Source organism: Polyodon spathula, chromosome 10 (assembly GCF_017654505.1).
Source record: "Polyodon spathula isolate WHYD16114869_AA chromosome 10, ASM1765450v1, whole genome shotgun sequence".
Classification (NCBI taxonomy): Eukaryota; Metazoa; Chordata; class Actinopteri; order Acipenseriformes; family Polyodontidae; genus Polyodon; species Polyodon spathula.
In genome coordinates, this window is record NC_054543.1 from 18,423,480 (window position 1) to 18,445,460 (window position 21,981).

A 21,981-nucleotide genomic window follows, 5' to 3' on the forward strand; every position below is an offset into this window, starting at 1 on the left:
TAATTTGGATTCATATGTTGTTTTTTTCTGACTTTATGTGAATGAAAAGACACACATTTGCCCATTTTCCCATTGGAAATAGTGATATTTTGAAATGTCACTGTCCTGGTCACAAAAGCAAAGTTTGTGGGGAATAATAGCCATTTTCTATACTTTTGAGGCATAAGCAATTAGGAAATAACACTTACTACCCAGGAACAAAAATTGTGTTACATAGTGTTTTCAATTTGTTTTCAGCAACCTTCTAGGATCACACTGTTTACTCTGGTTCCCATACTGACAGTTTTTGTGTGAAGATTTTCTACTTCAAATTGTTACTCACATTTTATTTTACTAAAAGGGAAAATCAGTAATTAAAATTGTTGAGTTTCATCACTCTAGTCCTCAAAGCTGTGCCAGTGGGCATTGTCACCATAAGACCACAATACGCTCTCAATCCCTTCTTTTGGGCCATTTGTATTTTGATGTCACTTTATTTAATATTTGAAAAAAAAGAGATAAAACATAGCATGCCCCTTTGCCTCAGACAGGTGGCTGGGCACACCATCAGACAGCCTCCATAGCCCCTCTTTCTGATTAATTGATAACTTGAGAAAGTATTTGGCTCAACAATTTTCTCCACTTTACTACAAATTGAGACTCCTTCCATCTCCAAAATGAAACATCCAGCTCGTTTATTTCTGGTTTGGTAACTTCATTAAGGGCATGAAGGGTAATTAGCTGGATAAACATATCCTGCATTCTCTCAAACTACCATAAGCAGCTTTGAATATTCAAAAAGTTTACTAAAGAACATTAATTGTTTTATTTAATCACATACTGTTAGAGCATTTTACAGTACTGGGAGGTTGATTACATCAACCACCTATCTGTAGTTATCCGGGGATGGAAATAACTCCCATTGCATAGCAGTTTGATCCATTCATAAAGATGAGTGGTTGATGCAATCAAAGTGGTTTGCTTGGTACTGTAAAATGCTCTAAATAAATCCATACATAACCAAAGTGTCTTGTCTGAGAAATGCTAACAGCAGCTCATACCTTATGAATGGAATGTGTTGTATCATGCAGCATCTTTCTGTACTGTTCGGAGAACAGGAATTTGTGTATTGCCTACAATGACAAGAAAGGGTTTATAAACAGGCATAATATACGATATTTCATAATACATCATAACTGCTATTCATTTCCCATTCATATACAGCTTTAAGTGTTTTCGTTCACTTTCAGAAATAATCTTATTTTCACTGAAGAGTCCCAGGAAGCAGAAAATTGGTATTAGAGGAAGTTGTCGGATAACCCCAATAAGCAAACCCCATTCTTAGGGACCTTTTGCTTATAAAAGTTTACCACAGTAATTGAAAATGAAGAACAACATTTTGGAAAAAGTGAACCAGGGTGCAAATTTATAGAGCATGAAATTGCAAATTATTACATGCTCTCACTTTCTCTTGCTATTCCTCCTGTTACACTAATGTCACACAGTAATGGGCTTTAATACATTAGAAGTCCTGGCTGTGTTCAGCCAAGACCTCCCTCTTTACATAAGCACTTCTATAAATGCATTATATGTATCAGTGTCATGTGTCCCTAATGACTGGTATGCTTTGCAGCCAACAAGACACTGCTATCTGTTACTGTGTTGCCATAGTAAAAATACATTCTTGGCTAATAATAATATTTTTATAATCTTCCTCTTAAGAAAACCAAAAAAACTATAAAAACATTCAAAATGTCAAAATGCCTGTCATTGTTCCTCCTTTTATAACAACTCCCACAAGTCATTGCAATTGCTCACTCTTTATCTCAGTTTGTTATCTATGTCTTACATTCCCGCAGTTCAGCACAATGCAATCTTCCGTGACAGCACCTGTCCTACAGTGACATGCTTTTTCAAAGGTGGGGTTCTGCCTGTGGTGTTGCTTAGTGATTACTTTTTTGACATCAAAGTGAATGTTGACTTTTGTTTTTCCAATTACGTCACATGCAACAAAACTTGTGAAGTTACCAGAGACAGAAAGTGTGGTTTGATAAAGTGCAGGCAACCTACACTAGGTCTGTCTGTAATCTCCAGTAAATCAAGGTGTAGTGTTAATGCACCTATATATCAATGAAAACTCTGAATATGTTTTTTTGGGTAATCTTTTTTTTTTTTTTTTATGGCCAGCATGTTTTGTTGTTATTTGTTTTAGTTCACCATGAAGGCTACATTTTACTTTAAAAGTCACCCAAAATGAAGCTGCAGTTTATGTCGATCTCCATTTTAAGATGTACATACCAGTTGTCAAGTGGGCACACATGGTGATTTGCCAGAGCGAGGCCATACCTGTAAAATAAGAGAAATACATGTTTACTTTGCTTTATATAATACAACTAATCACAAACTTGCCTGCAACCTATATATAAATAAAACAGTAAACTATATTCTCCTCCATATGTACACTGTGTTCAATAACAGACTGTATTCAAATTCCGAAGAAGTGACCCTCTTCAGCACAATAATAAATCAGAAATCATGTATAAATAAGTCCCTATGAACTTCTTATCCAAGAATCTTAATAATCTTACAGATGGAATTAGAAAGCTGTAATATTTGTTCCACAGGTGATCCACATCTTGTCATCACTTATATGAAATGATGCTTTGGGTCTGACACATATTTCAACATACTCTGGGATACCAAAAATACATTTAGACAAGAACTCTTTGTCAATGTCAGTTTCTTCTACCAACTTTTTTTTTTTTATATTTTAGATGCCTAATTTCAACAAAGATAACATTTATTCGCTAAACTATTTTGAATGTGCCAGATACAATGACGGAATTCTTACTTTCTCTGTCAGAGTAATACACTAGATTCCTAAATGTTCTGTCCTATATATGGACCGTTACCGTAACCGGGCAGTTGCCGTAATGCCCGGGCAGTTAGCGAAGTGCCCAGCTGCAGCGGGGAGATGCCGAATTAGCTTCAGATTTTATATCATTTCGTCAACTTCCCACAGCCACCCAGGCTGATGCCAAAGAAAGACAAATGGAAAGTAACAGAGCAGTGTTCATCCTCTGGGTATCTACTGCAGTTCTCAATAATAGTTTGTTAGTCGAATAACTTTGTTTAATCATTAGACCGACTGAATCGTTTATATTTATTTTGTATTTATTTATTTTAATTAAATGCTGAGGCAAATGCCTAATTGTCCTTATTTTCTAATTGTCGTTCATATTTCTAAATAAGAAAAACACACACTTTATGCTGTTGATTACTGATTAATTAATATTGCTATGATAAATTAGTTTTGGCACTGCGTTCTTCCTGAGTTTCAGGTAACTATATTTAACTGGGTGGCTTTTACACGTTTAAACTTAACTGTGATTATTAGTCCCTTGCTGACATTGAATGATCTCTCATTCAAACAACACAACTCTGCTCAGAAAATTGTATTGTATTACTACAATAAGAATAAAACAAAGCATTGTTGCATTTTGTCTTGGACTCGTTCCAAAATACTTTGGTTTCCAAAGTGGGGGGATTAGTTTCTGTAGCTGGGGCATGCATGAAGATTATTTTATCTGAAATAATAAAATATGTCACAAACAAGTGTAACAAAACATTGCATCCCTTGTATGTCTAATTAAAAAATCCAAAGACATTCTTGTGGTAACCATTGAAAACAATAAATTGCTGGCACAATGTTGTCATGAGTGATGACTGTGGCAAACAGCTATATTATTCACTTGCTTCTGAGTCATGGAATTGCAAAGCCATGACTTTGTAGTCTTCAAAGAGCAATGAAGTTCTGCTCAGATAGGATCCCTTTAGTACAACTGGTCCTGAGGCAGCGTTGAGCACTAGAGCAGTGTTACATAGGGCCGGACCAAATCAAAGTTAGCACTTAGCGAACGAGGACTCGAAGCATTCGCAGTAATAAAACACAAGAAAAATTCCAAGTGAAATTTCGTTGTACTAAAACAAGCCCTTTTCGCCCTTCAAAAAGCAGATATCGCTTGTTGACTACAAGTGGGTTGAGAAGGGGGAGTGGTTTGCTATCGCTGGACCAAATCTACTCAATTCCAGGTATAAATCACATCGCAAGACTTTCACAGGACCGGAATTTATAGTCAACTTCAAACTTGTCGAAAGCTATTGCGTATTAAGCAAAAAAAAAAAAAAACAAACAAACACTACAAGCCTCAAGATGCTCCACTGACCTCATATATCAAACACTTGCACACAACACTGAACAATTTAAAATTAATAACTTATAGTATCAAATATTATTATATCCATCAATCTTTATTTTATATAGCACCTTCCACAGTGGACCATCATCACAAAGCACTTTACAAGATGCAGTAACAAGAAGATGTATTATTCCTATTATTATCATAATATATGTTGTGTTTGTTGCACCCTTAAATGAAACACGCACAAGACCGTTTTCTTCTTTAGCCTACTATTTATTTATTTTTTTGCCACAGTTCAAGTTAAATGTTTAATAAAGGAATATTGTTATTTCTTTAATATGTACAAACAAACTCTTTTCTACTCATGGAGAGCTTTGCGTGGAGCAGTGTCTCTTTGTGATGGTAAAGCTTTTTAGATATATTTTCTTTAATTTCTTTGTAGTAAGCTACGACTACGGTATATTTTTATTTTTAAGTCCATGGACATACTCGCACGTCTTCTGTGACGTCACCTATTTGTGTTTAAATTATTCATTTCTTAAAGGCACAGTGCTCCATTACATTGAACTTCAATCAAACTCAAGGATAAAAAATGTAAACTAGAATACTCATGAAGAACGTATGAATGTTTTAGCCACTTTAAAGATATGAACTTTTAGGTTTTATCATTTGGTTACACTCGTAAAGTACTTTAACATGTAGGTAATCCATGTGGTTAAAATGTACATAACCAAGCCCACCACTTTTCCATGTACAAGGGAGCAATAAAATTTATTTGGCTATAGTCTTTCAGTGTCGCCAAGGGGTCCCCCTCGAAACGTATAAATCTGTGTAGATAACAAAATTACGTAATACCTATAATGGTAGCCTAACTGTCATCTCAGAAGCATCAGTTTTTTAAACGAAAACCTTTGGTTTTCAATATTATTATTATTATTATTATTATTATTATTATTATTATTATTATTATTATTATTATAAATAATTATAATAATAATAATAATAATAATACAATTATGGGGATGATCCTCTGCGTCAGGGCCTGGAAAGCTAGTGAAGATAGAGGGCAAAATGGATGCAGCAAAGTACAGAGAAATCCTGGAGGAAAACCTGCTGAAGTCTGCAAGCGACCTGGGACTTGGGAGAAGATTCATCTTCCAGCAGGACAATGACCCCAAACATACAGCCAAAGCCACACTGGAGTGGCTTAAAAACAAAAAGGTCAATGTCCTGGAGTGGCCCAGTCAAAGCCCGGACCTCAATCCAACTGAGAATATGTAGAAAGAGTTAAAAATTGCTGGTCCCCATCCAACTTGACGGAGCTTGAGCAATTTTGTGAAGAAGAATGGGCAAAAATTGCAGTATCCAGATATGCAAATCTGGTAGAGACTTATCCAAATAGACTCATGGCTATAATTGATGCCAAAGGTGCCTCTACCAAATATTGACTCAAGGTGGTGAATACTTATGCAATCTATTATTTTCTGTTTTATATTTGTAATTAATATAGAACAATTTGTAGATTTTATTTTTCACTTTGACATTATGGACTTTTGTTGTGTTGATCAGTGGCAAAAACTCCTAATTAAATCCATTCTGATTCCATGTTGTAACACAAGAAAGTGTGGAAAAGTCCAAGGGGGTGAATACTTTTGACAGCCACTGTATTTCCACAAGACACAAAGGTCATTTTGCTGTTTTAAGTTTACTGTTTTAATTTAAAATTAAAAGTTAAATTGCAAGTAGACAGAAACATCAGTGTGGTATCATTAGTAAATAGCACGAGCTATGGTGAATTACACTTAAACCCTTTTCCTGTGTTTTGGATACAGCAGCGTAGTGCATCCTCCTGTATCTTTGTCCAGCCGTTCGCCATTATTCCCCAACATTACTGTGATCACAGGCTGTATACAGATTATCAGCCGTGGTCTTTAAACTAACTACGCGTCATGTGTGGTCCCTAGTTAATGTTTGTTCAGCTCCAGGATTGGAATAACATTACAGATCGGTGAAGCCTGATCCAGATCCTCATAGTAAAACACCATCTCGTGATCCTCATATATAATCAAGGAAGAGTTCCTATAATTTGTATTAATAGGACACTGTGTACAGTATTCTAGAGTCACGAGAAAGACAGGCGATCCAGTGCTACAGTGAACGCTACAGAATATGTTTATAATTTTGTTAACTTCTTGTTCCACTTCAAGAATAAGTTGTACCGCTCATTTATAGTTTCTTATCCTGTAACAGATGCAATGTGGCAAAATTAATGTCTGAAAAAACACAGCTGCAGTCAATTGCAAGGGTCGGCACCACCAAGTTGCGCGACGGACACTTAACAAAATTACTGGACTCAGTGACGGATATGGGGAGGGGGTATAGCAAATGGCAGAGCACAGTCCGATTTAAAGCACATTCTCCCATATATATATATATATATATATATATATATATATATATATATATATATATATATATATATATGAGCTAAGCACACGAATATCAATGAAGAGCAGCACAACTGTATATAGCTACAGTAGTTATCTAGGAATAATAATAATAATAATAATAAATTTAACTCAGTGTTTTTGAATGTACCATGCTGCCGCAGCTACGCATCAACACAACAGTTCTCAAGGCGATTCCTTGTGGATGTTGCAGTGGTCCTAATAAAGCAGGCATTTCACCAGCTCTTTTTGGGGAAACCTGGACCTGAATGACTGTTCAAGTTTTTTTGCATATTCAATGAACGTTGCTTTTACCTTAGCAATCTCTGTTTCTGGCAAGTAGTGCTGCTCCTCACACTCCCTCAGTATCCCTGTGACCTTGGCACTAGGGATAGACAGGTCGCTTGGAGTTATGAAAGATTCCCGTGTAGAATCCTCATTTGAAGGTTGTTTAAACGGCTTCAAAATTACCTTGCAGTATTTCTCCAGAGAACAGTATGCGTTGTATAGATCTGAGTTCCCTTTCTGCAGCGCTAGATTCGTTGATGCGAGAAGTGGTAAAACCCAATTCAAGAAACTTAGATATAGAATGAATTTAGGAGATTGTAGCATGTCATGGATATTCTGGCAACTTGTTCTATAACTCAGTGACCCATTCGCAAATGCCTTTCTCTCAAAGTATTGCACTAGAGAATCCCGCAGTAACTCAAACCTCTCAACGCAGGCAGCCAAATTTAACTTAAATTTTCTCTACAGGGTACTTGTTTCGGTCATTTTCCAAACAACCAACGATGGCTTCACTCAGATTTTGTGCATTACAACGCTCGGTTATTTCAATTAAGCTCAAAAACTCAGAGCGAATTTCACCTGCGTCAACATTCACAAAACAATGATAAATTATTATTTGATGTCACTGTGGTCAGTGCTCTCATCGCACATCAAGTTTAAACGGTGCATCTACTGCTGCTTGAACAGTTTCACTGTAAAGATAGCCACCTAAATCCTCGGTGTTTCTTGACAGTTTTTGCACTGCAATGCAGTCTGAAAAGGAGCAGAGTCTGGGTCAATTTTTTCAGCCATTTCTTTGAAAACGATGCCTGATGTAAATGGCAGTTTGGCTTTTGCAAAACTGTAGGCAAGGCAAAGATAATTCTGTGCATCTTTGAGATTGCGGTTAACAAAGTCGGTCATTGACTTTATCTGGCTTCCTCTGTTGGCTTTGGCCTCCTTGATGAATCTATCCTTCTCTACACTCGACATGTTTGAAGTCTTATATATTTTTTGCACCATTTTTCAGCATGGTCGCGAGCTACTGTTGACTGGAGTTCTTTCATTACTTGGCCACATCTTGCGCACGCCATAAAATAATCTGTGGGTCTTTCAAAAATGAAATATTCTCTTACCCAAGCAGGGTTGAACGATTTTCTTTTTTTTTTTTAATTTCAACGCCATGTTTTTTTCAATGTTAAGAAAAAGAAAACAGTGCACAACGTGAACGTAACTAAAGCTTAATCGGACTGTATAACAAGGCTTCAGTAGGCGGTTCAGTATCATCAAGATTCTGCAGTAACCATAGTTACGGTTGAATATTGTCATTGTCAGTTTACGGGGAGAAGCAGAGGCCAAATCTAGCCTGTTTGCATCGCAATTGCAATATGTACATAGATAAATCATGTCTTTTTTCAACAGAGATTGTAAATCGTACTTTTTTAAAAATAAATTACCACGGACCTCAAACTTTTTACCACGGACACCTTGCCGATCCCTGGTCAATTGCAGAGTTTCAATTTGCATTGTGTGCACTTTAAATTTATGGAGGATAATTTGCACCAACATAAATAAATAAATATCGAAATACAATATTTATTTTATTTCTTCATTTTGGTATAATCTTTTCACTCTAGTATTTCTCATTGAGCATCAATCATACTGGAAGGGCGGGACACTGCCTCTGGTGAGCTCTACTAACTGGTCTGCTGGTTTGAGTCAGCGTAGAATCGAGAACTGACGGCTGAACAAAGCATTCAACTTAACATCCTCAAAAAGAGGTTGCTAAATAGGTGAACATTTAACTAATTTTAAATAAAATAATAATAATAAAAAAAATAGATAAAAGGACTATAAACTGCATAGCGACCCAACGGACTTCCTGGAACGGGAACCGAGTTTGTATACCACACCAATCCCGCCCCTGTTTCTGGCAATACTCCGTCACCCAAAACTAATTTGACCTCAATGAGATTTGCTTTTTTGCTCAGACAACAACCGGGGGGGGGGGGGGGGGGGGGGGGGGGCTTGTTTCTATATTGTGAGATTGTAAATTCAAATAGGTCGTTATCACCTTCAATCTGTGTGAGCAACATTATATAGAAACGCCCCATAGTACGACATTGTCTGAGATACAAACGAGGCCCAGGTCTTTCGGGTGAACAAAAACTACTGTGTATAAAAACAAATCAGTTTATATTTTAGTGGGTCACTGTGGGATGCAGGGCAAATGGTTTCACAACACAAAATAATTACATCAAGAATGACATGTATGTAATATTCCTAACACCCTACACAAACCTGATGGTGAAACAAGCCAAAAAACACGTTTGTATTTAATTCAATAAAATCGGAAAACAAGTTTGTGTTTTTTATTTTTTATTTCTCTGCACACAAAACTAAAATAAAAAACGAGTTGTTTTCCCGTTTTCCAATTTCCTTTTATAAAAGGAAAAACGATTGGACCGAATATACACAGCCCAAGTACACACCTCTTTTGTACAGCGGTACCGGCGCGATGCTGCAGTGCATGAGGTCACGGGTTCGCACCAGCCATCCGCTTGTGTGTGGATTGCCTCGCACTGAGTGATGCGCCTGCCTGCATTAACCGAGATCGTTACAATATATGCAGTACTGTGCAAAAGTTTTAGGCAGGTGTGAAAAAATACTGTAAAGTAATAATGCTTTCAAGTTTATATAGTTTATATTTATCAATTAACAAAATGCAAACGGAGTGAACAGAAGAAAAATCTACATCAAATCAATATTTGGTGTGAACAACCTTTGCCTTCAAAACAGCATCAATTCTTCTTAGTACACTTGTACACAGTTTTTGAAGGAACTCGGCAGGTAGGTTGGCCCAAACATCTTGGAGAACTAACCACAGTTCTTCTGTGGATTTAGGCAGCCTCAGTTGCTTCTCTCTCTTCATGTAATCCTAGACAGACTCGATGATGTTGAGATCAGGGCTCTGTGGGGGCCATACCATCACTTCCAGGACTCCTTGTTCTTCTTTACACTGATCAGATGCCTCCCTGATGGTATTGTATGATGGATAAGTATCTGCCTGTACTTCTCAGCATTGAGGAGACCATTATTTCTGACCAAATCCCCAATTCCATTTGCAGAAATGCAGCCCCAAACTTGCAAGGAACCTCCACCATGCTTCACTGTTGCCTGCAGACACTCATTCGTGTACCTCTCTCCAGCCCTTCAGCGAACAAACTGCCTTCTGCTACAGCCAAATATTTCAAATTTTGACTCATCAATCCAGAGCACCTGCTGCCATTTTTCTGCACCCCAGTTCCTGTGTTTTCGTGCATAGTTGAGTCGCTTGGCCTTGTTTCCACGTCGGAGGTATGGCTTTATGGCCGCAAGTCTTCCATGAAGGCCACTTCTGACCAGACTTCTCCAGACAGTAGATGGGTGTATCAGGGTCCCACTGTTTTCTCCAGTTCTGAGCTGATGGTATTGCTAGACATCTTCCGATTGTGAAGGGAAGTAAGCATGATGTGTCTTTCATCTGCTGCAGTAAGTTTCCTTGGCCGACCCCTGCGTCTACGGTCCTCAACGTTGCCTGTTTCTTTGTGCTTCTTCAAAAGAGCTTGGACAACACATCTGGAAACCTCTGTCTGCCTTGAAATTTCTGCCTGGGAGAGACCTTGCTGATGCACTATAGCTACCTTGTGTCTTATTGCTGTGCTCAGTCTTGCCATGGTGTATGACTTTTGACAGTAAACTGTCTTCAGCAACCTCACCTTGTTAGCTGAGTTTGGCTGTTCCTCACCCAGTTTTATTCCTCCTACACAGCTGTTTCTGTTTCAGTTAATGATTGTGTTTCAACCTAAATATTGAATTGATGATCATTAGCACCTGTTTGGTATAATTGTTTAATCATACACCTGACTATATGCCTACAAAATCCCTGACTTTGTGCAAGTGTACCTAGAAGAATTGATGCTGTTTTGAAGGCAAAGGGTGGTCACACCAAATATGGATTTGATTTAGATTTTTCTTCTGTTCGCTCACTTTGCATTTAGTTAATTGATAAATATAATCTATTAACATGTCTATTTTTGAAAGCATTCTTACTTTACAGCATTTCTTCACACCTGACTTTTGCACAATACTGTGTGTGTGTGTGTGTGTGTGTGTGTGTGTGTGTGTGTATATATATATATATATATATATAGATATATATATATATATAATATATATATATACATAGCATTATAAAATAATATACAATTAATGGCTAAAATTTATGAAAAAATATATTTTAACCTAAATTCTAGATTCAACATTCCTAAATTAACAGCTGGCTGCTGAGAGACACGTGCTAACAGTACTAGCAGTGACAGGTGGTGTTCTGGTCTTAGAGGAGCTATTAATTTATTTATTTATTACAAAGGGAGGCAAGCCTCCCTTCTCCCATTAAACACAATGTTAGCAGTGGCAGATGGTGTGATCTGAGCACAGGTTTTAATTGGAGGAGACCAGAGGTTTTTTTTATATTATTTTTTACCAGAGGAGGCTTTGCCTCTGATGACAAACTCCTGTCTGTCTGACACAATACTCCCCACTGGTTGACCGGGTGATCAGAGCATGGGTTTTAATTGGAAGAGTGACTCACATCCTCCCGGCCCTTCCACAGCGCTGCTATAAACAGTTGTATCAAGTACAATTGATTAATGTAGGAGTGAGGATTGATATTGCTTTGTTTCATTTTGCATCGCATCAGTGGTAAGAAACACACTATATGTTGTTATTGTTTTATTTTGGTCTTGTGAAGGGGTCAAATGTGAAATGCAGGATAACACAGTTGATCGGCTGATTCAGACTCCCATTTGCCATGCTAGATTATACTGAAAAACTAAAGATAAGATCTGAGGGGAAGCCATAACCAAAAATTGAAATTGCTAATAAGAACAGTTCATTTCAATAGAGCATTGCGTTTGAGATTACATATCTGAAGGAAAAATGTGAAACTTTTAATTGTCATGCATATTAGAGTACAGGGCAGGGAGTCTTAGCTAAATAAAATGATGTTGCTTGTTATTGCTATGATAACTTAAAATGATATGCAATGTACTGTGTGTGTTTTTTCCCCACTGCAAGCAAATTACCTCTGATAAAGTAACAGCTTTTCAGCATGTCAAAAAGAACTTTTACAACTGCAAAATCCTCAGCTACAAGGAACTCTAAAGTTGCAAGTAAGTTAGTTCCCTGTTGTAGTTTTTTTTTTTTTTTTACCGTAATGAGAGAAACAAAATACAATAATTTGTTTTGTTGGAGTGGAACAAGAAAAAAAAAAAAGTATGTATTTTTGTACTCTTACTCCACAGCACACAAACTCAAACCGAATGGAAAAAATAGAAGCCTGAGGCCGTACTACTAGATTTACACTTTTGTGTTGTTCCCTTTTGATATAATATCTGAAGTGAAGAAAAGCTGAGCTGGCCCTTTATAACACAAACATCTTATTCAGCATTAATTTTGTAACTAAATAAGTATTAGTTACACGGTTATCGTTCCTAATGTATTTACTTTTTTACTGCAAGAGGAGTTGTGACTTTCTACGGGAAACGAGATGCTTCAGCGATGCTTCAGCTTGTATTTTAGTCAGATGGGTGTTATGTGTCCTGCAGTGCCCCACAACGTCTCCCCGTTTCTAACGCTCTTCGGTTACAATGCTCACATTGTGTGCCCCGAGACCCACATTATAGCGAGGGAACACTGTATATATGTTTTTTATAAGACATATATGCTCATTGCTTGTTGAATATAGCTATATTCAATAAGTGTATATGGATTATAAATTAATACAAAACCAGAAACTTTTATTATAGTGTAATTCATTCCTTGTTCAGTTATTAAAAATAAATTGCACATGTTCGTTTATTGTGAATTTCTGCATCGAAAGTTGCACTAGAAACTAGAGGACTGATTGCATGCTATGATGATGGGCAGAGTTTCAAATGACAATAAGTAAGTATTGAGAGCAGCTGCGAATTTGAAGTGATTGTGAACTCGTTATATGCAAAATACAATAAAAAACATGGCCCCTCATTAGATATTCATATATTCACAAACAAGGTCAAAGAACCCTAAAAAGGTCAAAGGCCCTCATCTATCAAACTTTTGACATAAGTTATCATAATGAAACTACTGCTATGCACTCTACATAACCTAGCATTCTGGTGGACTTTTAAATAGTCTCCCCACACTATCTGGTCATCAACAGGACTGAGTCTACTACAGCGGGCCTTTTCTAGCTCAGTGCCATCCATTTCCTAATTCGGTCCTAGATTCTTTTTACTGGCAAGTTACACGTGAGCTTTAAACTAAGAAACAGGTCCAGGTGACCTGCACGAGGAAAGGGCAGATGTTTTAAAGTAAATGTGCTTTTTAGTGCTGCGGATGACTAGTTAGTGTTGCTTTTTCTAAAGTAATATATTACTTTTCCTTGAAGATTTTAAAATGAATTAAGGTTTTTTTTATTTTGGAAGAAATCATAAAATGAAAATGTTCTACTTTACACTACAACTATATCATTTATATTTATTACTGTACTCTATCCCCCATTGTTTAGCATTCTTTGAACTCCTTCAAAAACTTAACTGTATATATGAGTTAGGATATTCTACATCATTTTTGATTAATATTGTTTTTCTCAGACTGTTGGACAATAAATAGTGCAAACACCTATTGCAGGTAATAAGGTTTTCCTGGAGGGAGTTGCCACTTTGTTATCTAATCACATTATTTAATAGCCACACTATGTATATTTAAAGTGGTGCTATATCATTTATTTACTGTGTCTGAACCCTTTGCATGTGTGACAAGAAGCTGGGCGTGAACCAGTAACCACACACACAGTAAGTGAGCATCTTAACCACTATGCCAAAGAGAGCTTGTGTGTTTGGGGTTTTAGTGCTTTAACCCTGTAATTCCCATTTCTGTATCACAACTGATACAATGCTTAGCTATCCCTTTATATTATTATTATTTTTTAATCCAGCCTCACAAACCAGAATGTTCCATATGCAGTACATTATGTGTTGTACAAGAAATTAAATCTAGTTACATAAATAAAGTACACCGCCCATTACACTCCCACTCTGGTATGCTACCACTTTCCACTAATGACTGGCTTCAGACCCAGTTAGTTTCTTTCAACTAACTGATTGCACTCTTCGGCTCATTGAAATGCTAATCTGCAAAAATACAACTGCGTTGTTAATGGATACTTTCCCATCCTCCTGGTTGACAAGTAATCCAACTGAATTTGCATAGCTGCTTCTAAAGAAAAAACACAGATACGCAACTACATTCACTCTCCAGTATTATTTTCAAGTTAGTATTTACAGTTAAATATCAGGTATCCAACTGGTATGGGAACTGGCTTCACTGGGTGTTCGGTGTCAGATATCATAAAGAGGGGAATTCGCCTCCTCAGGGGCCAGTGCATACCGGACTAGTACGGAGATACAAAATTAAAAAATTAAAAAAATAAACTACTGCTTGAAATTAATTACGGCACATTGTAAGCGACGCAAACTACATTTTAATTCTATAGATAGGCTTCTATTATTTTTTTATCACTTCGCCATCCTATGTGTATTACACTTAGGCAAATAAAAAGAAAAAAGGGCCTTAGGCAAATACAATTAAAAAAATACTCCAAAGCGGTTAACTTCCTTGTTTACTGTTCACATCACAACGATGTTTAAATCTGCCTACCAGTGCGTGTGTACCGACTTTTCTGTGATCTGTGCTGTACACTAGGAGGTGGGACAGTCAGTGTTGCATTGTTATTTTGATTTCGGCTGCTAAAATACAGTTTTCAGCATTGGAGGTAAAATAACAAAAATGGACAACAAATCAAAAAAAGAAAAGTATATGCCAGCTGAGGATCGTGTCAAGAAATTTCTCAAAGAAACTTTACATACGGATTGTTTTGCACATCTTGTAATGTGACTGGATTTTTTTTTTTTTCCAGAATAACACATAAACGATAGGTTACTACAGAGGCTGCCAACAGACATCAGCTTTCAGAAAACCAACTTGAATACCAGCGCAGACAAAAAGCACTCCTGTCCAGTGTAGCCAAGTTAAATCAGTACTACAAAGTACGATCCAGCACAGCCACCTCGGTTCAAACAACCGGCTGCTTACTTCTTAAACGCAATCAGAATTTTAGACCCAACTGGGTTCTCTTTCTTTTGATCCTGCACTAATAAAATAAATTCCAAGATGGGACAACCAACATGGTGCATATATGGCCTTTATTAAAGAATGGCAGAGGCTTGGGTAACCGAGTTTTGGGACTTTTTTCTAATAAATTTCCACATCTGTATTGCTAACAATTCCAGCCAACTTAGTGGATGCAAATGTGCAACCTCATATGGGCAAGTCTTTACACCACAGACAGAGAGCAACTGCCCTGGGATGTTTCATGCTTGCCTTTAACAAATGACACTCCATTTTACTACCACCATTTTTAGGCTTTTATAGTGCTCTTTACATGTTTAAACAGGTTTAAGAAAACCCATAATCATGATTATATTTCAAATCTGTTTAGATTGATGAAATTAAGTTTTATATTCATGAAAAGTCACCATATTGCTCCTACTTTGGCTCACCTAGAAAAAGCATGACCACGTGGTGTGCTGGGTGAATCAGGGAAGTGTAGGTTTGCATCCTGGCTGTGCTAAGTCACAGGTTAAGCAAGCAAAACTGACAAGGACTGGTTCTCCTTATCGTGCTATAGTGGACTCTACTGATCGTAGGGCACTCACAAACCTGCAGTTCTCCTGAGCTGTTGAGGAGAATTGCTGCAGAGGGAATGCAATTGGACATTTTAAACTAGGGAGCAAATCAGGGGAATAAAATAACTGGACACTTTAAATAAATAGTAAAAAAAGTCATATTATGCTTAAGGTCACAAATGACATATTGAAGTCAGAATTACTTACAGGAGAGTAAACCATGGGGAATACTTAAGGGCTGGATTTGCAGAACAGGGGACTAAAGTCCTGTCTATTTATCAGGTAGCATTGAAAAGCTGGCTTCCACACATTGTGCTGTGAGCCCTCATCAAACCTGCCCTAGTTATCTTTTGCTTCTCATTTTGTAGCCTCAAAAAGGCTTAGCAATTTGGAAACCTGGATGGGGCAGCAAATTAACTACCTTCTGTTGGTGGTGCAAGGTCCAACTGGATTTTATAGTGGAGAAGATTGTACTCTTTGCATAACACATTTCATCTAGAGAATCTTTTGTCCAATTGTCACAAAACTTGTTATTGAATAATCTCAGGGTGCGTAGAGGCTGTTTACGTCTGTCCAACTGTCTGTATGTATGCAACTCTTTATCCATAACTAATAAACAATCAATAATGGTGAATTTAATAATACCAAAATATCATGCTTGTCTATCTTGGCTGAGGTGTGTGGAAATAAAGTTGATTGTGTGTGATTCTATCCGGGTCATGCCCTTAGGTTACCCCTTTCTGCTGTTACTTTGTTCCTTTTCTCTCATTCCTCTGTGGATGAATCAAAAAATCATATACTCAGAAAACCAAATCTTCAAGAACTCCAGATCAAGCATATTAAAACCATGGCAAACAAATTCAGAAGCTATAGAGGAAGTATGATAAAGTAGGGGTTCACCATTTTTTAAATGTTTTTAAATGGGGCTCCCAAGTTTTTAAATCAATCAGCTTTTAGGAATCAGACGAGCACAAAATGTCCTCCTTTCATTTTTAATTGTTCTTAAGTTCTAACTGAAACTGAGGGAAAGGTTGTAATCGCAAAAGCTGTACTTAAGGGAAAGTAAACGTGCCATGTACATCACAAGGTCTTACTCTTACCGCAATAGTTAAAGACCAGTTTTACTACATTAAGGTACTTTCTTTTTACAAAAGAGGAGTTTGCAGAATTTGCTTGGTACCCACTGGCAGCCTCTGCAGACCCAAGTAACAACCACTGTGGTAAAACATAAAAATAAAAAATAAAAAGTGTAAAAACTTTAACTGTAGGATTTCTTCTAGGTTTTAATATTGTTTAATAAACTTAATATTACTATTCAAAAACTTTTAACTCACAGAATGCACTCCAAACAAGCAGTAATCTTATATTAAAGGAAGCGCAAGAGAAAGAAATAAAATAACTTACACTGTCCATGTTCCGAAGAATGATATTAAGGAAAGTACTGCTGGAAGCAAAAACCAAAAGTTCATTTCTATATTGTCCAAAGGAACTTCCAGAGAAGCCTTAAGTATTTATAAAAAAAATAGCAATCTGTCCAAAAATAAGGTTTTGAGCTAGAATAAAAGTCTTAAGAATGTTTCCTCCATGTAGAAGTCAACAAATGGAGGTGATTCACACCACTTTCAAACCACACCTCTACATAGTTTTTGAGCAGTAACTGAATGTTCTGGTGGCCCTGTATTTCACAGCTACTCTCCTGGTGGATGAAGACATTTCTCTGTGCACTGTACTCCTACCTTGCAGCTGCAGTATACATTCCTGTAACCCTCCACCAAAATAAACCTGTTTAGCCACACCCTCCTCAAAGCCGCACAGCTTAATGGGCACTGGAAAACCAGGACTGGATTTAAACTTGTATCCATTAGGCTGAAGCCTAGAACAAAGAAGGACCTGGCTGAAGTTTTAAAAATGTCAAAGTAGGTGACAAAAATAACCCAAACCAATACTTCAAGCAAAACCAGAACTCGAGGACACAGTTAGACATTAAGTGGGGACTAACTTGAGACAGAGGGTGGGAGACACTTCACACAGAGAGTGATGAGGGTATGAAGTGGGCTACCTTCGGATCCTTTAAGAGCGAACTTGAAGTTTTGAGATCAATCAGCTACTTGGAACCTGACAAGCATAGATGGGCCAAATGGCCTCCTGTTGTTCGTAAATGTTATTATGTTTAAAATTGTTTGTTGTTCGTAAAATGTTTTTATGTTTATAATTATTTATGTTTTTTGTTATATTTAAAAGCATGTTTAAAATGTCAGTGTCTCCTGTTAAATGTTATCAGAATATACCAAAAACACCATTTGGAACAGCTTATAGATGATGTTCAGAACCTTTTTGCTGATGAAGATACCAATAAAAACAAATGAATCAGCAGGTATGCCAGTGGTTGAAGACAGGACTTAAACAAGCAAGCACAGCTGAGGAAGATAGCCCGCCTTAAACAAATAAAACCAGAATTAAAATAAATTATTACGTACTCGACGAGATGTGTGTGGAGATACAGAGAACTCTGGCTATCCCAGTGCATAGTGCACAGCGAAGTGTAGGACGAAGACTCGAGCTGACTGGCATAGCGGCAGTGGGGGCACTGTATAAGCAGCACTTCTGTTTTGTAGTTTTATTACTGTGTTTTGTTTTCCCTTTTCACTTCGCCTTTGGTTTTCATTATTATTTTTGAGCACCTGTCAGTGCACCTGTGTATACCTGTGGTGGTAACCCTGTGGTCCTGATTACCATTGCCAAAAACTGGGCACTTGTGCGTGTTTTCCAATACCAGCTTCTGTCTCCCATATCAGTGAATACCCCCAACCTTCTACAGGAAGACTACAGCTTTTAATTAGTACTATCAAGTATTTACATAGCTTATCTTATCCAGAGTCACTGTAGAATAGTTGTATTATACTGAGCTGTTTAAAGGGACTGTCAAAGAAAATTATAGAAATAATTAAGTATGATAACATTATGACTAAATAGGCACATTGTATGTGTGCATAAAAAGACATTGTTAGTTCTGTGTGGTGTTGGTCAGTATGTTGTCAGGGTGGTACGGGGTTCTGTGGTGTTGGTCAGTATGTTGTCAGGGCGGTACGGAGGAGTTCTGTGAGGTATTGGTCAGTATATTTTCAGGGCAGTACGGAGTTCTGTGAGGTGTTGGTCAGTATGTTGTCAGGGCGGTACGGAGGAGTTCTGTGAGGTATTGGTCAGTATATTTTCAGGGCAGTACGGAGTTCTGTGAGGTGTTGGTCAGTATGTTGTCAGGGCGGTACAGAGGAGTTCTGTGAGGTATTGGTCAGTGTATTTTCAGGGCAGTACGGAGTTCTGTGAGGTGTTGGTCAGTATGTTGTCAGGGCGGTACGGAGGAGTTCTGTGATGTGATGGTCAGTATGTTGTCAGGGCAGTACAGAGTTCTGTGAGGTGTTGATCAGTATGTTGTCAGGGCGGTATGGAGGAGTTCTGTGATGTGATGGTCAGTATGTTGTCAGGGCGGTACAGAGTTCTGTGAGGTGTTGGTCAATATGTTGTCAGGGTGTGTAGCAGGGCAGGAGCCCGGCACATGAAGAGTGGGTTATTGTAAATAAGTGTGTACATTGTTGTAATTAATTTAATGAAGTACTTGATGCTCCTGGGATAGCCTGTCTGCCGTGTGTGATTGCCAGCTGTGGATAGTCAGCAGGTAGGTGTGTTCCAGCACGGCATCAGGTATAAAGAGGTCCTGTTTGTTCACCTCGGCGCTGGTGCAAAGCCACAGACAACGGGCTAAAGATCGTCCATGCTACCTGGACATGGAGACCTGGCTGTGTAATCCTGATTGCCGTGAGAGTGACCCGGGATCAGAAGCGAAACCGCTGACGGTCCTGCTAGTCATCGGAGTCGGGGTTTGGTTGTGGTTGAACAGAGAAGATTAGTTCAGGGATTGTAAATCCCACTAATGTATAGTGAGCAAGGTGTATAAAGCGGGACCTCCATGTCTTAGGAAGTAGCGCACGCCGTTGTTACGGTACCTTTATTTTGATAGTTTTTTGTGCTGTTTTATTTTGCACTTTTTGTACAGCTTGCTGTAGTAGTCCTCTGTGCGTTACCATCGTTGGTAACGTTACATGACCATTTTTATTTACGTCGCTTTCTGTTTGTTAATAAATCCGGCGTGCTGTTTCAACTTCAACCCCTGTCTTGATCTCTTGCCTGTCACTCAGCAGTGAATGCACACACCCAGAAGCAATACCGTTACACATGGTGGCAGCGAGGGATTCGCTGCGTTCCTCCGAGGCAAGGTGGGACATCAGGAGGAGATCATGATTCCCGGGGGGAGGACCCCTGGGGAAAGAGCTGATGCCCCAAACCCCTGAAATTTTTTTGGGTGGACAAGGGCAAGCCCGAAGGTGATGCTCAGCAGCCACTGGAGGCGCTGCTGAGGGAGCCAGAGAGGGGAGCCAACTGAGACATGGGTGAAATGACACAGTGGGAGGAACTGGAGCCCTGAATGCCGGAGGGGGAGGAGCTACTGTGCCCCAAGGCAAAAGTGGGAGGAGCTACCATCCTCAAAGGCCAGTAAAGGAGTGGCTGCCTGACTGACTGAAGAGCCAGAGAAGGAGCTACAGTCCAAGAAAGAGTAGCTGCCGTCCCGAGGGCCAGAGGAGGAGGAGCTGCCATCCAATAGCCTGAGGAGGAGGTGCTGCTGTCCCCGACAGTGAGGAAAGAGAGAAGTGACGGGTTTCTATGGTGCAGGAGTCAAGGAGACCAGATCCACCACAGCCCCGACCTCCACCCCTTTGCTCCTTTCCGGCGCCTAAGGGTCAGCTCCCTTGGCCCGTGATCCTAGACACCCCACCGTCGTGTCTGGTCCTCTCATCTCTGGGCCTGGGTCCCAGGTCGCAGCGCTACCAGGCATGGTCGTTCGCCCAGACTCCTGTTTCGCTCCCCGTGGTGAACCAGACGTCACTACACTGTCGCAGGGGCTCTCGCCTCTGCCTGCAGCTGTAGACACCCGGTGACCAGCCTGTGCTCTGGTCGCCCTATCCATGCCGCCTGGGTGCCCTGTCACCAGTTCTCGATCCCTTTTTAAGGGGGCACCAGGATGGAAAGAGCGGCCCGCAAATGACTGAACGTACCCTCCTGCCCAGCAGAAAACTTCACTTTCTGAAAGCAGGCATGGAACACTTCACGTGGTGTGTTTCTCATTGGTCATTCTCGTTCAGAGACAGCCCATTGTTCTCAATTGGTCTGCTATTCTGCCCCCTGTCGGCTGGATTTATGAGATGGTCTGGTCACTGTTTTGAGTATCAGGGCATACTTAAAACTGCCTGGAAGTTGCCTCCTGCAAGATACTGCTGGCACCTAAATGATTCATTCAGTGATAGGTAAAGATAAAACACTTGTTCAGCTGTTAGTTTTCGACCCTTTCTAAAAGCATTCTTTGTCAGTGGAAGTTTGTGATCAGACCAAGAAGACACAGAGAATAATTTAAGATTCCCCTCCGCATATTTCAATTCTGTTAATTTCATATCCAGAATGATATCATGACCCCCCCCCCCCCCCCCTCTACGCTACAGGTGAAAGCAAACTCTTCCTCCCATTCTGGCTTAAAGCCTCGGTTTTAATCCTCATACTTTCGCTTATTACTTGTGGAGAGTTTATTAAATGCCATTGCCATCACGAAACGAATAAGCACTTAATTCCAAATTATGAAACTTACTGCACAACCGGCTTTTACTCGAAGTGATCGAAATATACATGCACCAGCGTGCAGTGTCGAAGGTCATCAAGTGACGAATTGTCCTTGCATGCAGGCTCAAAGAAACAGAAGAGAAAAGAGAGAGAATAAAGAATAAACAGAATGAATACAGGAGAACCAAAATAATAAAATTGTTTATTTTTACTTGTTCTCCATTTTTGTTTATTATTCTTTATTCAGTTCATTAGAGCCGAAAACTTTGCGTCACCCAGCATTTCACAGGGAGTAGCACGTGAACTGCAAAAGTAGCAAGCTGCAGTTTGGCCACCTCTGGATTAAACCAATATAATACCATGAAATAAAAGTTTTACCACTCCTGCAATGTGAAGGGGCTGTTCCTCAGCATTGGAAAAGTAAGGGGAATATGTCTTCTGTCTATGATTCGCTGCATTCACCAGCAAAACACAAAGACAGTCGACGTGAACAGATTGCTTACATGCAGGCCTAAGTATATTTCATATTCCTTTTTTTTTTTTTGTATTACTTAGCTGACGAGATTCCACAGTCAGGAGTATTGAATACAACTCTTTGAGTGTTGCCTCATATTTAATAGTTGTTTAAAAGCCAGACTTTCAACAACTTTG

The 21,981-nt window shown here is 38.8% G+C and overlaps 1 protein-coding gene across 3 annotated transcripts in view; it reads right to left on the reverse strand.

The window, feature by feature from the left end:
- LOC121322233 (transmembrane protein 150A-like) overlaps positions 1–17,378 on the reverse strand; it is a 32,538-nt gene extending 15,160 nt beyond the window's left edge. For all 3 annotated transcript variants that reach the window (XR_005951008.1, XM_041261901.1, XM_041261900.1), the window contains exons 1-3: positions 17,071–17,378; positions 2,278–2,325; positions 1,041–1,112 (exon numbers count right to left, since the gene is read on the reverse strand). Coding sequence is in view for 2 of the 3 variants with exons in the window: in XM_041261901.1 (XP_041117835.1) it covers positions 1,041–1,112; positions 2,278–2,325; positions 17,071–17,135 (185 nt within the window). In the remaining variant the exon portion in view is untranslated. The remainder of the gene's footprint in view (positions 1–1,040; positions 1,113–2,277; positions 2,326–17,070) is intronic.
- Positions 17,379–21,981: the final 4,603 nt, after the last annotated feature.